The sequence below is a fragment of the Ambystoma mexicanum genome, chromosome 5p (genome assembly GCF_040938575.1).
Source record: "Ambystoma mexicanum isolate Mex_15411 chromosome 5p, UKY_AmexF1_1, whole genome shotgun sequence".
In the NCBI taxonomy this organism is placed as follows: Eukaryota; Metazoa; Chordata; class Amphibia; order Caudata; family Ambystomatidae; genus Ambystoma; species Ambystoma mexicanum.
The window spans coordinates 727,178,269-727,200,423 of NC_090930.1; the positions used below are offsets into that span (position 1 = coordinate 727,178,269).

Here is a 22,155-nt window from a genome sequence, read left to right on the forward strand (position 1 = left end):
ATGCCATTTGATTGACATTGTCACACAGACATGTGACACTGTACAAGCCCTGTTCTGACGTCACAACAAACTACACAAGTGTTAGCCGAAAAAAGGACACCGCAAAGGAGGATACCAGTGCTAATATTCAGAAAGAGTTCAATTATTATTGATTGTCATACACACTTAGCCTCCCCAAAAAACCAAAAGTTTTTTTTAAAAAAGTATTTGTTTCTTAAGCTACATCTGCTTCAATCTCTCACAAAAACATCTTCGAGGACATCACGTCACAGACTTACAGATCGTTGTTTAATGCGTATATACAACTAAAACGGCCGCTTAAACGGAAACGTCTTCATCTGATATCCAACTGAAACTGTGCCGTGAGTCACTCCAGGAAGAGACATGACCGGAGTCTAGTAGTTCTTCCTTGCCCATGTTAAATACTTCAGCCAATCAGTGAAGAAGCCAAAATGTTTTCCTAGTTTCCGGAAGCACCCCATCTTCCAGTGAAATTCCACGCTGCCCACAAGCCCGTATCGTAGAACCAGTCTATTTTCTCCAATCAGGCAAAGCGAAGTCGGCTCCATTACTGCGCATGATATTCGTCACCTCGGTCGTCCAATAGGCGTGTGAGCTGTTTGCCAGTCCTTCGTTACCTGTGTACGCGCGACGGTCGCCATGTTGGTGCAGGCTCTGGTGCCACTGTGGGGGTCGTGCAATATACCGCACCGGAGGGGAGGCGGCGCGGTCTAAGATTTGTGGCTCATCCCATCAGAAGCTGAGAGGCGCGCGGGCCGAGTGCTTCCTGCTCCCCGCCATGAGCCGCCCCTCCTCGGCCGGGGGAGGCCTGGGCTCGGGGAAGGCGGGCGGTGGGAAGCACGGCGGGGCTGCGACGGCGAGCGGGGCGGCGGCGGTGGCCGGCGCGACCCCTTCAGTGGCCGGAATCCTGCCCTCTCCGGTGCAGGGTGCTTCGGCCGCCGCCGGGTCCTCCCCGGCCGGGCCCGCCGCCCTCCCCGCCCAGGCAGCGGAGCTGACAGCGCTTTTTGAGTGCCCAGTTTGCTTCGACTATGTGCTGCCACCGATTCTGCAGTGCCAGGCCGGGCACCTGGTCTGCAACCAGTGTCGTCAGAAGTTGAGCTGCTGCCCCACCTGTCGCGGTCCGCTTACACCCAGCATCCGTAACCTGGCCATGGAAAAGGTGGCCTCCACCCTGCCTTTCCCTTGCAAGGTGAGACTAGATTCCTGGCTGGGGGTGGCACTGATTAGTTCAGTCGTTTCAAAATGAAGTGGGCAGTCGGGTTTGCTCGCCTATGTTAATCTTACAATATGTAATCGGACAGTAATGCATTGCATTAGATTTTCTAGCGTGTTCACGTAAGCCCTCATTAATGATGGACGGTGCCACCGCAGAGCGGACTATCCAAAATTTGAGTGCAGTATCAAAGGACTGCTTTTAGTTCCCAAGTAAACCACTCCGGTGGGTAAGTCGCAAGGCAGGTGCCATATCGTATAGACTAGTGGACTGGTGAGACTCTGCTATGGGGAGGAGGGAGCCGCCTACACGTGGCAGTGATGTTAACGCCGAATCAGTAGCTTGTTGCCTGGAGCGACAAGTGGTCTGACGACTTCTTCCAAAAACAGCCCAGCCAGTGTCCTCCGGTCTAAAACCAGCCCTGTGTGGCAAAAACAGTCGGGACAGGTGCAAGCACTATTTGGGCTGCAACCCGTGAGATGATTCATGTTTCAGAACGTCTGGGCAAGCCATTGACGTCAAGTGTATTAGGGGTACCGACGAAGCCAGCGGAACTGTTAGTATAACATTGATAATGTAGGGCTGTTAAATGTGGGGTGGGTTAACGTCAACCTTCTTGTTAAAAAAAAAAAACATGGACTTGTCTATTGTACCAACATTTGACGATGTTCACTGCATTCACATTACAAGAGCAAATGTTGTAGATATTGTAGCGGCTATAGCAGAACACGCTTAAGCTGGTGGGTTGTATCTGTTATCTATCTTGCCTTATGGAAAATGTTGTGGTACCTGATTGCCACATGCTGTGACATTCATATTCCAGGGTGGAACGTGCATGACGCTTTGGAATGTATGCGAGAGCCCTAGATGTTCCATGGGTGACAGTCCGTTGGGAGAATGGTCCTGCCATATAACTGTCATACGTGTGGTGCATTTGTGATATCCTACTTGCGGCTTCAGCAATAAAGAAGGCAGCGTGACGTCTCCTACCTGTGTGCGTCCTTCATAACTTAACAGAAACCATTTCATAACGGAAGTGTAGTCGTTAAAAATATAAACAGTTAATTTCCGAACATTTATACATTTATCAAATGGTGTACACCTGTAGGGATTCTGTCGACCACTCGTACTTCCACCATAAAAGTCAAAAATATTATCTACAAACTTGCTAAAACAATTTTTGTCTTGCCATTTAGCTCAGGGCAATAAGCCAATATTTGCTTCAAAGCAGTGCCACTGGAGAAATAAACTCCATCAGTCCAAATTATTTCGATCAATGTATTTTGAGCCATCCCCCAAAACAAGGCGCCATAACTTGTACTTTTCTTGCTTTTACCACGCAAGAAACATGTGTATAGGTGCCATACAAATGCCCAATAAATAAGAGGAAAATTGGGGTGACTTCTGCTCATATAAATAGATTATACAATTTAACACGTATACGACTTAATGAGACGATACAGCTTGTTTCAAGAGCTAATTGCCACCCTTCATTTCGCCCCAGCCCCCTGTATATTTGTTCTAATTTTTCTGAGGTAATGTAAAACCCAAATGGAAAAATACTTCTACTTTGAACTTGATATTACTTTTCCATATAAATCTTTACTACTCTCCCCCCCCCACCCCCCAAAAAAACATGACTTTGGCCATAGTAATGTGAAGCTGGAGGCATCATGAATATCTTTAAGCGCGGACCTGGTTTTCGAACCTGTGTTGCTCTGCGTCTTGCTTCCAAGATGAACGCGTTGCAACTGAGCTATACTATCCAAAAATGTTCTTTGTAAAGGAAATGATTTAATGTTGCTTTCAAGCAAAGAAAGGTAACAGAAATGTGCAGGGTTTTAAAAATCTTTCTACGCTTCCACCTAGTCCAGGCTGCTTGCTCCCCGACTACAACAATCCCTTAGCCTGTTGCATCATTGGAGTCAATTTTTGAAGCATTAACATGCTGGAACTTTGACCACATAATCTTTGCTATTGTCCAGGATTGGAACAGGACCAAACATTGGTGTGCACACAATCGGATTCATGTCTTTCTTTATTTCGTAGTTGACCAAAACCATGCACATTGTGTATATTTTACTAAATGGCAACTGTATAAATAGAACACATAGAGTATATTTAATTAGTTTGTTTCTTATGATATACAATCTAACATAAAATACAAGCTGAATATAGCATCTCATGAGAAATATTTACCAGAAATTTAAAAAATGAAATTGAACTACTAACCCATTGTTAATATTCAGTATTTTATTAGACCAATCTCGCCTCACCTGGTTCACAGCATTTGCAATTGTGAAATAACTGGATTACAATCATCCAATATAAGACCCACATCAGTTTTATAAAATTGATAGTTTTTTAATTTTACACTAATCTTTTTATCACCAGATGTTTGTATCCAAGACATAAAATAAGCAACAATACAGCATTTTGTGTGTCGCTGAAGTAAGACCGTTAGTGAGGTAATGTAAAGGTTGGCTGCAAGTATGATACAACTTTGAAAACAGTTTTCACTGTAAGGCTCTCTGCAGCTGCATGCAGTTGGTTTTGCACAGGGCAGTGTCATGTATGCTTGCCTCATCCTTTGCTGTGTTGAGGGAAGTTCTATGAATAAAAACGTTTGCATTGTTAAAGGAAAGTCTTACTGAAGACGAAGTGCACATCGTGGCGTTGCACCATGCAGGTTAATTGTCAACTTCAGGCGGACAAGGTGGCCCTGAACTGTCATTGATGTCAACTGTTTAATAGCTTTTAAATACCATTTTCAGGGTAGGTCAGGACCAGTAACGGCCCTCAAACAATAGCCAGGTAGGTCCAAGCACAGCATTCCAGACTTGCACGCACAAGAGTGCAATGTTTATTGCTATTGGCACTCTGAGCCAACATCTTAGGTGCTGATGCCTTTGTTTTTTAAGGGGACCAGGCGTTGTGCAATTCATGCTTCCCATAAAAAGAAATTACTTGTGTATCCGTGATTGGAAATATCTATTTCCAGGTCCTGGAGCTGCGCAATTGAGTGGGCAGGGGGTTGTGTCAGGGCTCTGGTTGGTTAAGGGTAGTCAAGGTGAGGTACAGCACGGGCAAGGTAAAAGCTGGGCACTGGTGCTTGGGGCCGGCATGACATTCGGACTGCTACTTTTGGATTCCACTTGCATGCTCCTGACTGGCCGGCTCTCTCCCCCAGGTTCTAATATACAATGCTATCCTCTTCAAGCAAAACAAGCTTTGCAGACAACTGCAGTGTAGGTCAGTGGATGTACAGACTGGATGGCACAATTGATTGCTACTTTATGTAAACATCTAGTTAGCTTTGTGTATTCATTATGTAAGAGGACTAAGCAGAGAGGATGGTTTATCTGGAAGCTGGGCAAAGGGGGTGGAATATTGTAGTTTGCAGACAGCTCACTTTCAGGATAGCTGGTTTAAAGCAACAAAGTGATAAACGATGTCAAGGAGTTTGGGATCAGTTTATGGGTTGAGGAGCAGTTGCGCAGATATAGACAACTATCACGTCACAACATTTTCCATCCAAACATTTGCTTGTGTAATCATGTATGTTTTGAAAAGTGCTCACTTGTCCCTTACCCACCAAAATGAAATAAATGTAGTTGAGATTAGATGCTCTGAATTTTTCTGAGAAACACTGAGACAGTGCAGTGTTTTACAGTATAAATACTGTACTTATGCATTATCCAACAACTTCAATTTTTAGGAATGGAATAGCAGGGCTGTCTTTCAGTTGAGACATACTGATCTTTGCCGAACAGAATATAGTTGACTTTAACAAAAACATTTCCCCACGCAGGCCTTTGGCACTTTTAGAGTGAGAGGAAATGATTGCTGCTGCACTGTCTCTCCATTGGCCCGTTTGAACTTGTAGTGAACAGAGAAAAACATAGGGTAAGCAGAACCAAGAGGGCAGGAAGGGAATTCAATGAAAATACAGCTCATCCTGAACAGGGTAATTCAAGCTGTCAGTTCTGCTACACACGTGGAAATTTCATTTGCAAATGTACAGAAGTACGTAGCAAATTGCTATGCAACATTGCTTATTTCATACTTTGCAACACATCATTCATTTAGTTTACTAGTAATGTACGTAAGATTCATTCTCTGGGTCACGCTCTGAGTATTTGAAACCCCAAAGGCTCCCGATCGTTGGTTAAACATGCAGCATTGCAAGTTCACAATGTGTCCCACCTGCCTGCAGAAGGAGGAGTGTGGGTTTTGCCAGTTTTCCTTCAACTCTTTATATAGGGTGTAGCAAGAGTGGGCACTTTCTTGTATATTTAGGTAAATCAGACGATCTGGTACAACCCTTCTACCACTTCTTACAGCCAGTAGTCTTTTTCCAGTGCATAGTTTGCCAGATAGTATCTGTGCAAAAGAGGGCTACAAATGAACGTAGCTTTGAGCTTGTACTCAATATTGTGCTCTTTTCTAGTGATCTCAGTTGGTTGGCCTTTCTATACCCAAGCATTGCATTTACATATTAGGTTCATGCAGGCTTTTCTTCTCTAGGAATGGAAAGAACTTAGACAATGTTTCAAGCTCAGAGCAATCAATGGAAAAAATAGTCTACTCTTGTAGTGATGGCATTTTCCGCAATTCAAAAAGCACCGGATATATTGTGCTGTAAGGACACTAAGAATTGTTTATACAAATGGCATTCTTTTAACTTCAGCTTTATGCGTAGCCGATGGAACCACCCTGGCCTTAAATATCTCTAGCCGAGGTAGTTGCTTTGCTCCCAGAGTGTCTTGCAAAACTAGAAGCTCGTTCTTCGTGCTTTGCCAAAGTGATGGATTTTTAAATTTGGACACCTTTTTGGGGATGCTCCCAAAATTAAAAGACAATATTTTCCTATTGCTAGCAGTTGGAAGCACTGCCAAACCTGGCTTTGGTTTTACTTATGTTTATACAGCAACCCTTGGCAGAACATCCACCAGGTATAGAAAGAGGTAAACTCCCACATTTTTTGTTACCGGGGGATCAATTCTCAAATGGGAGTGTAAAGGTAGAAGTAAGTGAGACAACACAGAGAAATGATTACCCCTCTCTACACGGACCTGGGAGTTTAGAGATTGGAATGGTTGTCACACACTGTTTAACATTCACATAACATAATAGAGTGCTTGCTCAGTAACAAGACCAGCTAGAAGAACAGATGAATTGATTTTTAGCAAAAATAAGCATTTTTAATTATACAATGGTTAAAGGCAGTACTTAGAAAGGCTGCACAAATGAATGCATAATTACAAACAAATGGGACTAAAACATAAGGTCAGAGAGGAGTACGTCACTCATTGAATAATACTTTTAACAGACAACTATCATTAGTAGTCTTTTGAGCGATAGTGTGTCGACATGTTTCGGCTATATATCAAACTAGCCATTATCTCAGAATAGATGTCACAGCCATCTTCAGGACAGAGGGTTTCTTCCAAAAACTCTTCACATTCATGATTTACCCCGAGTTTTGATGTAAATGTAACATCACTGATTTGCTTCTCCAGGTTAGGTGAGAAATAGTCGGCGAAAGGTGCGTCAGACTAGATGGTATTTCTTTTAGAATTGCCACGAAATACTGGAGTTGATAGTAGTTCTTATCACAAAAGCAATCTAGCTAGCACATCATTACCTGGTTAGATTATGCCTATTCAGCACATGCCTAGCAAACCCACACCAGCCATAATGTAAAGGGATAATGATTTGCATTGATCAAATTAGCTTATAACCACTTAACCCAACTTCCTGTTTGTTAGCTCCCACATCATGTTCTGTTCCTGCCATCTCCAAGGTTTTGCCTGCACTAGAAAGATTGGGGAGGAGGGGGGAAATGTGCAGCTCGGGGGTTTTGGAAGTCATCTCCAGCTTTGCAGGTGTTTTGGACTATGGCTTCCATGATCCCCTCACCATGCACTATGTTGGGAGCTAACAAACAGGAAGTTGGGTTAAGTGGTTCTAAGCTAATTTGATCACTGCAAATCATTATCCCTTTACATTATGGCTGGTGTGGGTTTGCTAGGCATGTGCTGAATAGGTATAATCTAACCAGTTAATGATGTGCTAGCTAGTTTAAAAGTGGTGAGGATATTTGGTCATCCTGTTTGATGCTTTATAGTGGCTGTGTTGCTTTGATTCTCTTTCGATGGAAAGACGAGGGGTGAGCATTAAGCTTCAACCTCTTTTGTTTCTACTCTTCAGCAGTTTTGACACTTTTATTTTCTGTATAATTTTTTATTATGTTTTATTAGGAAAGGCAATCAAAGACTGAACTACAAATCCTATCCATCCCTTCTGTTGAGTAGTTTTCCTGATCAACTTCCTTTAGTCTGGACCCTGTATGTCACTTCCTGTTTAGGTCCCTTCCACTTCTTTTCCTGCTCTTCAATCAGATAAGTGCTATCTCATGTTACAGCAGTGTTTTGATGTTTAATAACACAAGGAGCGATCAGGGTATTGTTAAGGATTGTATAGAGTTTAGGCTAGGTGTGTTGCAGTCAGTATGAGAGTAACATGTTAGATCAGCGAGACATGCAAGCATAAGCTCGAGGAGCATCTTTGAAAAGCAGCGCAATGCAACAAAATTGATTGTGAAAGCAAGCAGGATCCCTGAAAAGACAAGCCCCCCCCAGCCCCCTCCCCCCTTCGGGAAACCTGCTCGTACTCTCGAATACAGTCTGTTGACACAGTGAGCGGACCAGGTTGATGCAGGGGAGACGCTCTGCATATTGGCAGAGAAAATGCCTTTGTGGAACGCATATGCAGACCACGTACGCTGTAGTGCCTTTTCAATGTGCACTTCGATGATCTACAAGAGATAACGAACAGAGTTGTATATTGCATAACGCGCTCAATACGTTCTACATCTCCAGATCCATGAACAGATATAAGCGAGCGTCGGCGGGCGTGCACATAAGCCTGCAAGTTAAGGCACCAGTCCAGGGATCGAAATATTGGGATTTGTTGACCAGGAGCAAGTTTGTTCCTGGGTATCGGGCATAATCAGTTAGATGGGAGCTACCTCTGGGGAGCCAGTAGCTAGTACACTGCAAATCTAACTTTGCGCTAGATGTTGTGACCAACTTTTTGTCAATTTTATATTATCCAATATGCTCTAAATGTCTCTTGGGTGTGCCTTATTTTCCTTTATATAAATTCCCAAACATTCACAGATAATATCACATAGCTAGGTTTGTATGGCACTGCTTGCCATAGGAGTCGAAAGTAGCTGTTGGTTTCCAGCTATCCAGGCTCCCCCTGGCTATAGCTCCCAAATCATGGCAATTTTGAACCATGTTTGGACACTATGCCAGCATTAGCCACACTGCCTTTGCCCTAATGTAGGCAGAAAGCTGGAGTGAGGGTATTTGGGAGGACATAATGGCAGAAGACAGAGACCTGACACTCGGCTTCTAGAGAGTGCTTTGGCACTTATTTATGGAAGCACCGGCTCAAGGGATGCAGCCCCTACAAGGTCGACTGGAGATAGTAAAGTCCTTGATAGGAGAGACCAAAAAGAGTAACAATTACAAAGCAGGGGAAGGCACATCCGCTGAACGCACTTAGTGTTGGAAGTACAGCAGAGTTAACAGACCCGGCAGAGAAAAAGCTCTTCTACTCCCTTTTGGTCATGGTACAGGGGGAGCCCAGAGTTGGCCGATGCATTTGGTAAGCTAAAGGACTCTTTTAAATTTGAAGTAGGAAGCCTCCTATCCCCTCACCCTTCCACAGGGGAGCGTAATATAGGAAGAGACCGACACATTATGAGACACATTGCTGTCTGATGATGGCCCGCAAAGAGTAAAAGGTGAAAGAAAAGCATGGACAATAAGCCAAAGAAGAGGTGTCTTGATATGTTCCGAACAGCATTAGACACCCCAGGTCTACAGGATGGCAGCCATCCCCTAAGGCAGGGGTGCACAACTGATTTTGATAGAGGGCCGAAAGTTCCTTACATGAGGGCTATAGTGGCCCGAAAAGTAAATGTGGGCGGGGCGGTAGGCGGGGCGTGGCAGGAGGCTTTTTAAACCCCCAATTTGTACTAAACACATGGAAAAAGAATGTTTTTGAGGGGTAACGATTTTTATTTGCATTTCAAACTTACATTTTCTACTATCATTTTCCATTGTTCTAATTTATTTCTATTTAGTTATTGTATCTCGCCTGTTTAATTAACATATATATATATTTTATTGACCCTAGATACACTATGGCCCATGGCACCCTCACCCCCAACCAAACAATATGCCCCAGGGCCCCCTTACCCCCAACCAAACATTATGCCCCATGTCCCCCTCACCCGCAACCAAACACTATGCCCCATGTCCCTCTCCCCCAACCAAACACTATGCCCCATGGCCCCCTCACACCCAACCAAACACTATGCCCCATGGCCCCCTCACCCCCAACCAAACACTATGCCCCATGGCCCCCTCACCCCAACCAAACACTATGCCCCATATGTCCCTCACCCCCAACCAAACCCCCCAACTCAGCACACAAAATACATTCAAATACAAACATTCATACACATCCGACTCCCCCCCCCACCCCCGCATCTCAACATACACACAAAATACATTCAAATACAAATATTCATACACATCCGACACACCTCCCCACCCCCGCATCTCAACATACACACAAAATACATTCAAATACAAACCTTCATACACATCCGACACACCCCCCACCCCCGCATCTCAACATACACACAAAATACATTCAAATACAAACATTCATACACATCCGACACACCCCCCCACCCGCGCATCTCAACATACACACAAAATACATTCAAATACAAACATTCATACACATCCGACACACCCCCCCCCCCCGCAACCTACACACACAAACATAAAGCAAAACAAACCCGACACACAAACGGAGCACTTACCAGAGACGTGCTGGAAGGGCAGGTAAGCTGGAACGCTGGAATCGTACTACGGCTGGCGTGGTCCAAGGCTGAAATACCTTCCGGCATCAAGCCTTATGGACCACGCCAGCCGTAGTGCTGGCCCTACATTGGTGCAGCACACACGCATTACGTGGCTCGTAGGAGCGACGTGATGCGTGTGTGTGCTGAGCCAATGAGGGCCAGTGTTTTCACCGGCCCCGGAAGACAACAAAGACTTTGCTAATGGAGGGTGGCCGCGGGCCGCCCTCCGTTAGGAAAGTCTTTGTGCCTCGCGGGCCGGTCAAAAGGGCATGGCGGGCCGCAACTGGCCCGCGTGCTGTATGTTGTGCACCCATGCCCTAAGGTGACAATGCGCATGACTCAAAGGTAGTGCATACCTCCAGAAAGAGAAACTAGACTCTGGATGAGATCTGCATGCCTGTGCCCAGAACTTCCAGGCAAGATGGCAGAGACACCAGAGCCGGGCCATAGAGTGTTAACTGTCGTCAGTAAAGAGTCTAAAGAGGTACGCAAAGGAATGGACAGACCATGGAAAGGTTGCCAGAAGAATGGCTTAGATTTAGTGGGACTGAGTGCCAAGATCATGGACCTGGTGGTAAGAGCGAGGCACACCAGTGAACTGGTAGACGCAGATACCACAGGTAGCTGGTCACAAACGGCAGTATGCATTTTGGTCGATTATGCTAACTTTGCCGTATTATCTGACAGGAGAAGGAGTTTGTTACTAAAGATGGACAATAAATTGGGTTAGCTAGCATCATACGAAGTGGGAAAAGCCGCAGAGGGACTCATGTTTGCGAAGCTTTCGTTAAAGAGAGAAGCACGTTTGTGGGCACTTATGGCACTGGGAAAAGTGCAATTGTCGATAAAGATATATTTCCCAGTAGATTTTGCAGGGACCAGCTGACATGGAGGCTGTTCAGTCGGTCGCTACAGCTCACAAAGCCCTCGAGGCGCTAGAGCGCAATATTGGGAGTCGGCAAGATTCATTCTTATGGTCCTTGGTAGAAGCACGAGAGGCAGCAGAGGAAGTGGTTACTTTCCGACATCAGGGAGCCCAGCCAGGTGAAAGCGCAATTGTAGGTAGCAAACTGGTGAGCGCTATGAGGCGATGCTTGGCTATTGCAAACAGTAAGAGGCTTTCATCTAGATTTTGTGGGTAACACATTCAGGGAGCAATTCCCTTGCATTTCAAGTTGTCCCCAGATAGAAGAGGTCTTATTGGAGAAAATGTTGCTACAACGGAACGGAGCTAGAGTCCATCTACAAGTTTCATCAGAAATATGTTTTTAGCGCACAGGAAGGACAAAGTGAGGCTAGTGATGAACTTGAAGGTGCTCAATGGTTGGATCGTGTACAGGACTTCAAGATATGGAGGGTATACACTTCTTCAGAGACCTCCTCGGGAAAGGAGACTGGCTAGCTAGGATATATTTAAGACTAGTACCTTCAGTGCCAATAGCATCCGAACACTGCCTATACTTTGTTTCATGTGGGGAGAGCAAAGGTGGCAATTCAAGCGTCTACACGTGGGGCTTGTCACTGTGCCTTTACCGATCTCATGAAGCTAGCTGCAGCAGTCCTAAGAGAAAGGCGTATACGGCTAATATAAATAGACCTCATCCTAACAGACAAAAAGGCGCTGCAGGAGCAGGTACATTGAGTGAGAGCACTTCTCACTTCACTCTGGTTTCTACTAATTAATCGGGAGAAGTCAGAACTGATGCATCAGGTCAGGGAGCCAGGTGCAGGGCACTAGGAACAGGTGGCAGATGGTCTCAGAAGCAGCCAGACCTGCACATAAACTGCGAGGAGCTGTTAGCAGGGATGTTGCAAGAGACTGGGTGAACTGCATCCTACTGAAGATGGACAATGTGACGGTGGTCTGAGGTCTGGAATACTAGGAGAATTACTAAAGCACTTCTGTCATTATTGCCTAGAGGGGAGTATATCCGTCACGGCGGAATATCTCCCAGGAGAGCAGAACGTAGTGGCAGACAAGAACTCCCGATATAGAGCGACTCCAGCAACTGGATGCTCAACAGGGATGGCTTTGTAAGCTTGGTGACTCTATGGCGACCTCTAGACATTGATCTGTTTACCTCCAGGTTGAACGCACAGACTCGCAGATATTTCAGCTAGAGGGGACCAGTAGGTATTAGCTATGGGTGAATTCCTGCAGAGTTGGAACGGAACAGTTCATTACACCTTCCCACTACTCCTGATGATGACCAGTTGGTGAAAATACGCAGAGAGAAGGCAGAGGTGGTGGTTGTAGCACCCGCCTAGTCTAGAGCATGGTTTCCAGTTATGATGGAACTTTTCTCAGAGTGGTCAGTATCGTGCTCAGAGTATAGCAGAGGGCCTTCCACTGCTTGCCTACAGCGTATTAAGTGCAGATGGAGCCTGCCAGGAATTTCAGGAAAGGTGCCCAGTTTAGAGTCATGGGCATCTTCTATGCTCGAGAGCTAGAACACTGCATGGAACCAATGGGAGAGCTGGTGCAAACGACAACGTCTTAAACCCGTTTCAGCCCTTGTAGTGTGCAAGTACTGAACTTCTTAGCATCACTTTCAGTCTGAACCAGAGCGTTCAGAACTATAGGGGTATACAGGTCAGCCATATCAGCAGGACAAAGCCACGTGGATGAGTGCCAGTGGGGGAGCATTTGCAAGCTACTGAAGTATGCATAGCTATGGGATGTAAGGAGTGTTGAAGCTAAACTGTGAACTACCTAGACAACAGCTGTCAGGGGAAAATGGCAATTCTGCTTTGTCTAATATCTTGCAGGAGAGTATTGGACGTGAAGGTACTAGAGGTAGACGGGAAGATGCATTATCCGGAGGGTGTACCGTTTTAAAATTGCGAAAAGGACTAAAAGTAGCTCAATGAATGTATCGTACCCTTGTCTACCGGAGCAAACAACTGTGTGGCCAACTGTATTAAAGTGTGTGAATGGATGGCAGGAGATTAGGCCACTAGATGTGACTCGACTGCTCATATCGTGTTGGAAAACCTTCAAGGCATTAGCAGCTGCAACAATAGCTGGATGGGTACGTGAGATCATGACGCTGCCAGGCATTCATGTTTCAGTGAGAGGGCTAAGGCCCTCATGTCAGGAGCTAGTCTCCACAAGATATCTTGAAGTCGACAGACTGGCCGAATGATTTCTGCAGTGGCGACTACAGTGGTACTGAGATTTAAACAAGCATACTGTTCGTATCCGGTCTTGACATAGGATAAAGATTGCCCACGGAGTCTTCTGTCTATTAAAGACAGAGGTGGGCATTATCCCACCCGAGATACGTGCGTGAAATATAAGCAGAGATTGAGAGGTGTGTAAACGGGTTTGTCTTATGAACATGTCAGCATATTTCCCACCCTAATATACCTTTTCGTCAATATACAGGTGAGGAACAGAAGAATGGCTAACGTATCCACAGCTCAAGGATGAAGAGGGCAGGTTGACAGTTGTCACAAGGAGCAGAGAGGTGTTTTCATTTGCAGTGCAGCATGGATCGTTGGCAAGGGTCTCAGTTGCCTAAAGAGACTATTTGTTCGGTGATGCTATTTTTAGAGCCTTAAAAGAAGAGGAAGGGTCCTAAACAGGAAGTGACATACAGGTTCCAGGAAAACTACTCCACAGAAGGGACCGATGGGGATTTGTCAGTTTTTGATTGTTTTCCTAATAAAAACACAAACACAGATGAGTATAAATAAAAGATTGAAGCTAATGCTCACCTCTGTAAGTAATGCACTTTAATCAGTATTTCGCCATTACAATAAATACAATTACAGATTAAATTAACATTTGTAAAAGCTCTGACCAAACGTTTAAAAGCTTCAACATATGTACATAGGTTGTTCGTATAATGCACATCTATGCATGACAGAACAAAATTCATAGCTTCTGCAACATGCCTGATTTAGCCTTAAAATGATTTTTTGCCTTGCGTGTCTCAAATCCTGCTATTTTGGGTAGAACAATAAAAAAATGAATTAAATCTTCCTCCGAACCGCTACCACGCATACAAAACTTGGAATTGAAAAGCCATTTCATATGTACCCTCAAAGGTAAAACATTGAGGCGAATCATACCAATGATTAGTCTGTTGGTGAACGGACAGCACTAAGAGCAACATGTTCACAGTAAGCCCTATGAGCTTGCCTTCGAAACCGCAATGAATTTATTTTATCCATGCGGTTTGTTGCTAGCACAACATTTCTCTTTCTGGCTTTTATGAATACATTGTTTGGTTGTACCCTGCATCAACTTGCCAAACCAGACGCACCCCACTTCTGACACATATCAGCACAATCTTTGTGCCAGGGATATAAGACGTGCACCCCAGCCTTTTCCATTTCTCCTTTCACGTTTAGCAGATTAGGGCTCCGATATCCACAAATGTAGTTTACGGTAGTACTCTAAAAACCTAAATTCAGCCTGGACCCCTATGCTGGGCACACCCAAATCTAGTGCTAGGGATCACCCGTATCAATTTTCTTAAGCAGATGGCAAATACTCGTCCACAGAGGCACAGCTTGCCTTTCCCCACAGCTCACTCTCATATAATATAGCACAGTACATTTTTGCCTCTTGTGCTTGAATACATTTGTCAAAGCGGAAACTGCCACATTTTTGGTAGACGTCTAAAAACACATAAACGCGTCCTTAGGTGGTTCTCCGTGATTGACAAATGTGCAGACCACTGGCAATTTCTTGGAAACCTAATGCCCAAATAGCAATGAGCCAACCACACTCTGCTTAATCCTGTCTGTACACTAGTTGTATTTATTTTCGTGTTTTGGCCTAGAAACAACGATCTTAGTTTTTGCTTAAATTCAATTTTAGCACATTGTCAGTACTTGGATGCATAGACCAGGCTACTAGCCAGCCCCTTGAGGGTCAGATCTAGTAGTACTGTCATCTGCATGCCACGGTGAAGGATAATGCATTCCATTTAAGCTAGGAGGAAAAGAGTCCAACCCATTTGTGGGTGGTATAAAATTCGAAAGAAAGATAAACAAAAGAGGGGCAAGTAGGCAACCCTGACGCACTCCTATTTGTAAAAAAAATCTCACGAGCAGAGCCTGCGCTAGATTGACTTCTAACAATGTCCCTAGTGTCTGAATATAGCCATACAATCGATTGACGTAATGAGGAAGGGACCCCCATTATGTTTGGCCCATAGTAGAGGTTGTTCAATAAGAGTCAGATGACTTTGCTAGATCCGGGAAGGCAGCATACAGGACTCCTCTTCTTATCTTAACCTGCTTGTCTAAGATTGTCGAGAGTACAAATGCATGGTCTGTTCTTGAAAACCCCTGCCCTTAAGATCGGGTTTATTACGCTCAGAGACCAAGAAGAAGGGATCGTCCCAGATGCAGCGATTGCATTAAATCATTTACTCAGGACCGGTGACCACCAATACAGGAATTGCCTGTATATTTCAGGTCTTATATTGTCAGGACCCTGCGCCTTGCCCATTTTAATGCCCCCACTAGCCTTCTCCACCCCCTCTAACGAAAAGGTGAGATCCATTTCGGCTTTTGGAATTAAGAGGTTTTAAACTTTCATCATACATAATAGTCCTAAAATGGTCAGTCCACTCATCGGCTGATGACGGCCCAAGTCCGGTTCACCTTCAAAGCCACATGACACCAAAACCCCTTGTGTCTATCATGTATAGTGGCTTCTATGAATCCAAATGGGCAAAAACTCAAATAATTACCTCTTTTGCATCAAAAGATTTTTATATTCCCTCTTGGCCGCAAACCTGGTACCCAAACTTCACCCTGCGGCATGCAGCATTGAACCACTGAGAATCCGAGGGAGCAACTGCCTTTTCCCTTAAGGCTTTCCCTAAGGTCCGGGTGCTGACACAAATCAGCAATGGGAGGACGGCAATTTCACACTGGACTTTACGGAGGTGTTGGGATGATCCTCCAATGCTTGTACTGGGAAGATTCAATTCTTAATGGGTCATGGTCACTCCCTGGGTAGGGAATAACATCAAAGCTTTTCACCCACCCGAAAGGGTGACAATCAAACAGCCCATAATACAGCAAAGAGTTGATCCCAGCCCGGCTAAAGCTAGATTTCGGGGGTTCCTCACCCTGATGCCTCCATTCAATTTCTACCATCATAGTTTTATTTAGAAAGGCATCTAGCCTGACACTGTGTGAATCGCTGCCTCAAAAATATGTTTTGCCTCGGGATTTCGCAAACTGCTTCAAGTGCCTATCGGGGGGGGGGGAATGCCCCAAGGGTGATAGTCTAGCATTGAAATCTCCCACAATAGGTATACTAGAGTCACTATCCCCTAATAGATGATCCGATAGCCATCTACTTGGGGATAGAATATTCTTTAGTTCCTCCTTTTGGGTGTAGATAAATATTACCAATATGTTTTAGGTCACCCCGACCCCCACTCCTCCCCCCGCTGCCCTAATAGCTGTCCAAAGAAGTTGATCCTTTGTTGAGGGGATATGTACTGGAGCCAAATTCTTAGATCGACTTACCAGGGTGGCCAAACCCTTACAAGGGCGTCCAGAACCCTCCCTTCTGACCGCTAACATTTTGAACCAGTATCCCGGGGAAGTGCTTTACCAGTAAGAATTCATCAAGTAACCATGTCTCCTGGAGGCATAATCTGTCGAAGGTTTTTAGCCAACATACCCATCTGGATCATCTAATTTGTTAGCTACCCCCACCCACATTCTAACTCGGCAAACAAACTATTGGAGGCACTAGGGCCGCAACCACTGTACTTACAGCCAACCTGCTCCCAGCCATATTGCACACGGGCACTGAGTGATTAACTACAATGTCGGCCTATACTGCTGTGCAAATCTGTATACCATTTCCTTTGCCTGATTAGACATATTAAAATTTAGAGAACGTAGGAGACCTAGCGTTTGTTCCAGCTCACCTCTGAACAAATATAGTTGGCCCCTTTACAACAGCAGAATTTGTTGCAGCTCCAGACACTTTAGGCTTGGAGTTAACCGGTTGTTTGATAAGGTTTGCATTCAAATGCCATATGTCGTGTATGTGGCAGGCTGAGGTCTTTATATCATCATATACTTAAATACCTTTGCCTGCCAACCCTGCATGGCAATTTAAGATGCATGACCAAAGGTCCACATTTGTTAAACCAAACCGAATGTTACAACCCTTACAATACATGAAGTCCAATACAATTCAGAAACTCAAACTTTTTAAATGAAATGTTATTTATCCCAAGAAGCACTAACGGCATATGCCATGCTTTGGGGATCACATACTTCTTACTTCTTACCACATGATGAGATCTATAAAATTCAAAAGGTGGTGTATTTTTAGCAGGTGTCTACATCACAAAACTGGAGAAAAAGAACCAATGATATATCAAATAATCACGTTATTCATTTTTATTTATTTTATAAAACACTCCTAAAATGATCAAATTACATAAAACTCAATATCAAACACGATGTATAAAACATGTAACAAATACACTTATGTTAAATTTCACACTGGAGTAGTTTGCCATGTTCTAAAATGCAATTGGTATATTTCTCAATTGGTGTATATTTCGCTATATTTCTGTATGTAACACATACACTTATGTTAAATTTCACACTGGAGTAGTTTGCCATGTTCTAAAATGCAATTGGTATATTTCTCAAACCCAACTTGTACAAGTTTCTGTCCTTAAAGCACAGACAAATGTAGGACATTCATCGGGGGTAGAATTGCTTGTGTATTTTTAGTGATAATTCTTCTTTCCTATATTTTTCTTTCTGTCAGTTCCTCAACAATGATCGTGTTTGATATTGGGTTTTATGTAATTTTATCATTTTAGGAGTGTTTTACTCTACAGATTTAATAATAAAAATACTTTTTAACGTGATTATTTGATATATCATTGGTTCTTTTTGTCCCGTTTTGTGGTGTAGACACCTGTTAAATACACCTTCTTTTTGAATTTTATAGATTTATCCCAAGAAGTTCAGAAAGGGCTCTAATCAGCATTGAGTTTTTATCTCCAGGTGTTAGTCCCTTGAAGCATACTATTAGATTCTTTTCCCTCCCGCACCTCAAGGGATCCTCAGTTGAGTGTGGGCCGCCAAAACTCTGGGGCTGATGGGGCAATCTCAAGGGGCAGTTCGGCATCACTGTTACTCGGAACCTTGTTTAGAAACCCCCCCCCCACAGACACAGGAGTCCAGGAGAGGCGGAGAGTGATACCTCATCTGAGGCTTCCCAGGTGAACTTTGAGTGTCAAGGCTAGCAATCTGCCTAACCCTTGAAACGTGGTTTGCAGCAACCTTCTGGATGGTATTCAGGTTTAAGCTAGCCATAGCCCTGTCGCCGCCTATAATAGGGACCGACAGCTTGAGGCTGCGAGGTAGACTGTTTATAAAATCCCTCCATAAGACTAGACATAGATGCGATTTGTCTAGACACTTGTCCATATAGATTGCATCCTTTTCTCTGTTCCACCAGATGGGGTAATGAGAGATTCAACTCATAAGCATTTGTTAACCCATGTACACCGCCAACAAGAAAGCTAGAATTTTGCAAATTTGTTTCTGGGCTGCTAGGATTGTGAGAGTTCAGCAATTCCTCATGTACGTCAAGAGAGGGCCTTCTATGATAGACCCCCGGGCTATTCCCACCTTGAGCCTGCTACGCTTCCTGTACTGGGCTATTTGTTCTTTTTTTCCTTCCCCATCCAAAGGCTCAGTGTTGGTTGACATGGAGGGAAGCTATTGTTACCGGTTACAGGAGACCGTTCAGAAAAATAGTCCACTACACTATTCAGTATAGTGTGAATAGCCGTAAAGCTCAAGATAGGCGAAGGGGGGGGGGGGTAGAAAACGAATCCAGGACATCCGCATCATCCACACTGCCTCCTTGACTTAATGATTGGAGATTTGAGGCCAAAGTTAGATGGTGGGGAGAAGTTTGCATCTTATCCCCATCTAGTTACAGGGCTGTCTACGCACATAATTCTCATGACAATCAATTGAGGCTTCCAGTGCCTTCAAACTGGGTTTGTCCGACCGAGAGGAAGATGTAGCTGGATTTGGCAGGGGGGAATGGCCCCATTTCTCAGTACAGTCATGTCACCACATCCATTTTTAGTCCCTTCGGTGCACCCGTCCTCTTCGGCTTATGAGGGCAGAGAAGGGGGGAGCTAACTTAAGGAGGTAGGAGCAGAGCCATTGTTCATCTCGTTGGATACCATTTGCACCTCTTTTTGGGAGCTTATAGGGCTGCTAGTCCCCATCTCCAAAGAAGCGGCCGATTTACTTTGCAGTGCCCGTTTGATTGTCGACTGCCTTAACAGCTCATTTCATTTGCCTTTCGGATTAAGGGTAGCTCTTAGTCGACCTGTGCCTCTTTGACTCCTTCCCGACTGAGAGGATTTCTTGGATACTCTTTTAATGTAGTAATGTCGCCTGCATACAAAAATAATGTAGTCGTATTGATAGTATCGGTCAGGAAACTGTAGAAAGGGACCAGTACTTTCCCAATAGAGCACCGAGATTGCCATGGTGCTCCAAGTTGTGTGCCACTTCCAAACTTCACACTCACTGGTGGTATGTAGAGAGGTATGTAAAGGGACTTTAGTATACTTCTCTTTATTAGACACAAATATGGGCAGAAGCTGTATATCTCTTGGCCACTACTGCCTTGTGCTCCCCACTCGCAATACTCCCCTTCTCAATAATAACCGCGTGTGCATTCATATTCTGTCAAACGTGTAAATCGGGTCATATTAGTAAAAAATTGTGTGCCCCAAATATTTTAGTTTTCTGTTCTGGCAAGACTACTACCCTTTTCTATTTAAAGAGGTGGATGGCAGTTTGTCCATCTCTCTCTCTCCCCCCCTGACAGGTTGTGCTGTTTTTTTTCTTTTAGAACATCCTCTTTGGTAGCATAATGGAAAAAGCTCAAACAAGGGATTGACTCTCATTGTTTTTTTTTTTTATCCACACCTTCATAATGCTGTATAATGTGAACTACATAAAGTCCCAGGTGTAAACCGTAGTACGCAACTCTTCTCCAGTGCACCCCTTCAACATTTAGGCTCAGATCTGCTGGAAAATGGGAATGTTTGGGCGAGGGAAATATTGTTCACAAAGACCATAAACCTATTAACCATGTTTTCTCTTTATTTTTTTCCTACTCAGTATGCCACGGCTGGATGCCTTCTGTCCTTGCATCATACAGAAAAGCCAGAACACGAGGAGGTTTGTGAATTTCGCCCATACACGTGCCCTTGTCCTGGAGCATCTTGCAAATGGCAAGGATCGTTGGAGGCGGTGATGCCGCACCTTATGCATGCACACAAAAGTATTACCACTTTACAGGGAGAGGACATTGTCTTTCTAGCCACAGACATTAATCTTCCAGGCGCTGTTGACTGGGTCATGATGCAGTCTTGCTTTGGACACCACTTTATGCTTGTACTGGAAAAACAAGAAAAATTTGAAGGTCACCAGCAGTTCTTTGCGATAGTACTGTTAATTGGCACTCGGAAGCAAGCTGAGAACTTTGCCTACAGGTTGGAGCTGAATGGAAACCGTCGACGGCTGACCTGGGAAGCCACACCTAGGTCGATACATGATGGTGTGGCGACAGCCATCATGAACAGTGATTGCTTGGTCTTTGACACCTCCATTGCACACCTTTTTGCTGATAATGGGAACCTGGGAATTAACGTTACCATCTCCATGTGCTGACTGGTTTAGCATGTGGGGTATTTTTGGAGAGCTGCAGCTTGCTTTGTGCTTGCCCCGTTTTTAAGCCATTGAATGCATTGTATTAAATTTCATCAAATCAAGGCATGTTGGAGCACGCAATTCAGAAACTTTAAAAGGTGTTGCACATCTTGCCTATTGTGACTGTTTTACGGTGTGGACAGTATGGCCATCACAAAGGTCAATTGACTTTGGTTGAATACAAGTTTCATTGCCATGTCCCAATTGCTGATCTATGTAAAGAGAACTTGAAGATTTGGACATAACCACTGTGTTACAGAATATAATTATAATTGAATGGATTTAAAACTAATTGTATAAACCATTTTATTCAGACTTAATTTTCTTTATTCATCTGTTCTTTCCAGTTGGCTTATGTAGTTCGTATATCCACAGGCATTTTGTCTCTAATTTTGTGGCAGGTCTGTCTGAATGGCATAATGAGGTAGCATGCCTATCCACGTCTTTAGGTTTTAGTGTGAGTGACTATTGGTTGCTTCTTGGATTCATCAGGGTTCTATTTATCAAGACGTCTCGCCTCATTCATTTATTGACTGTATGCCATATTCTCCCCTACTTTTTATTGTACTGGGAGCTGCAGAGAGATGTGAATGTTTACTAAGCCATCCCAAATACTTTTGTGACTGCCTCTCATCTACTTCCAGTTAGTGAAGGCTGGGCCACTTGGGCTGAGTCTTTCATAACCTTTTGTAAAGTAAGGTTGCATGCAGCCAGTTCATGTCTACCTTTGCGTGCGTGCCACCAGGCCCCTCGCTTGCTGGGCTTAGCTAGATTTTACACAAATTCCCTAGCCTCAAAATCTATGGCATGTTAATTTATGGTGCATGTACCTCTTGTATAAAGAACATGCTTAAAAGACAGTCTCAAATCAGGTTGAGCAACATGATGCATTGGCAGCAGCACTGTAAAAGTAGAGCGTGGTTACATGGTACTACTAAGTCCTGTGCCCTTTTCTTCCTACCTTTGAAACCTTCCAATATAGAATAATTACCTCGGGTGTTTTTATTTATTTTGATTTTATTTAATTAAATCGAGTCCTGGTGCCTCATGGACATTCTGCTTCTTTTCAAATGTATCCTCCATCCCAGGCTTTCCTTTGCATTGGTCTAAGGGCTTTTCCTCTTGTGCTTTGTGTGATGGTCATTTTGTGGTCTCTAATCCTCGCGCCCTCTTGAATGTTTGTATCCAGATCACTGTTAGCATGTCACATTAC

At 44.1% G+C, this 22,155-nt stretch overlaps 1 protein-coding gene across 1 annotated transcript; it reads left to right on the top strand.

Annotated features, from left to right (window-relative positions):
• The first annotated feature begins 613 nt into the window (after positions 1 to 613).
• Positions 614 to 21,037, top strand: LOC138481160 (E3 ubiquitin-protein ligase Siah2). The gene is made up of 2 exons (XM_069613108.1): positions 614 to 1,210; positions 20,352 to 21,037. Exons 1-2 carry the CDS (start codon positions 800 to 802, stop codon positions 20,901 to 20,903), a joined length of 963 nt encoding a protein of 320 aa, XP_069469209.1. The 5' UTR covers positions 614 to 799; the 3' UTR covers positions 20,904 to 21,037.
• Positions 21,038 to 22,155: the final 1,118 nt, after the last annotated feature.

What these genes read in the sequence shown, in the direction of transcription:
- LOC138481160 (XM_069613108.1), top strand. Translation starts at nt 800, where the DNA reads ATGAGCCGCCCCTCCTCGGCCGGGGGAGGCCTGGGCTCGGGGAAGGCG. An exon ending in CCCTGCCTTTCCCTTGCAAG is followed by an intron (nt 1,211 to 20,351) that starts GTGAGACTAGAT and finishes TTTCCTACTCAG; the next exon opens with TATGCCACGGCTGGATGCCT.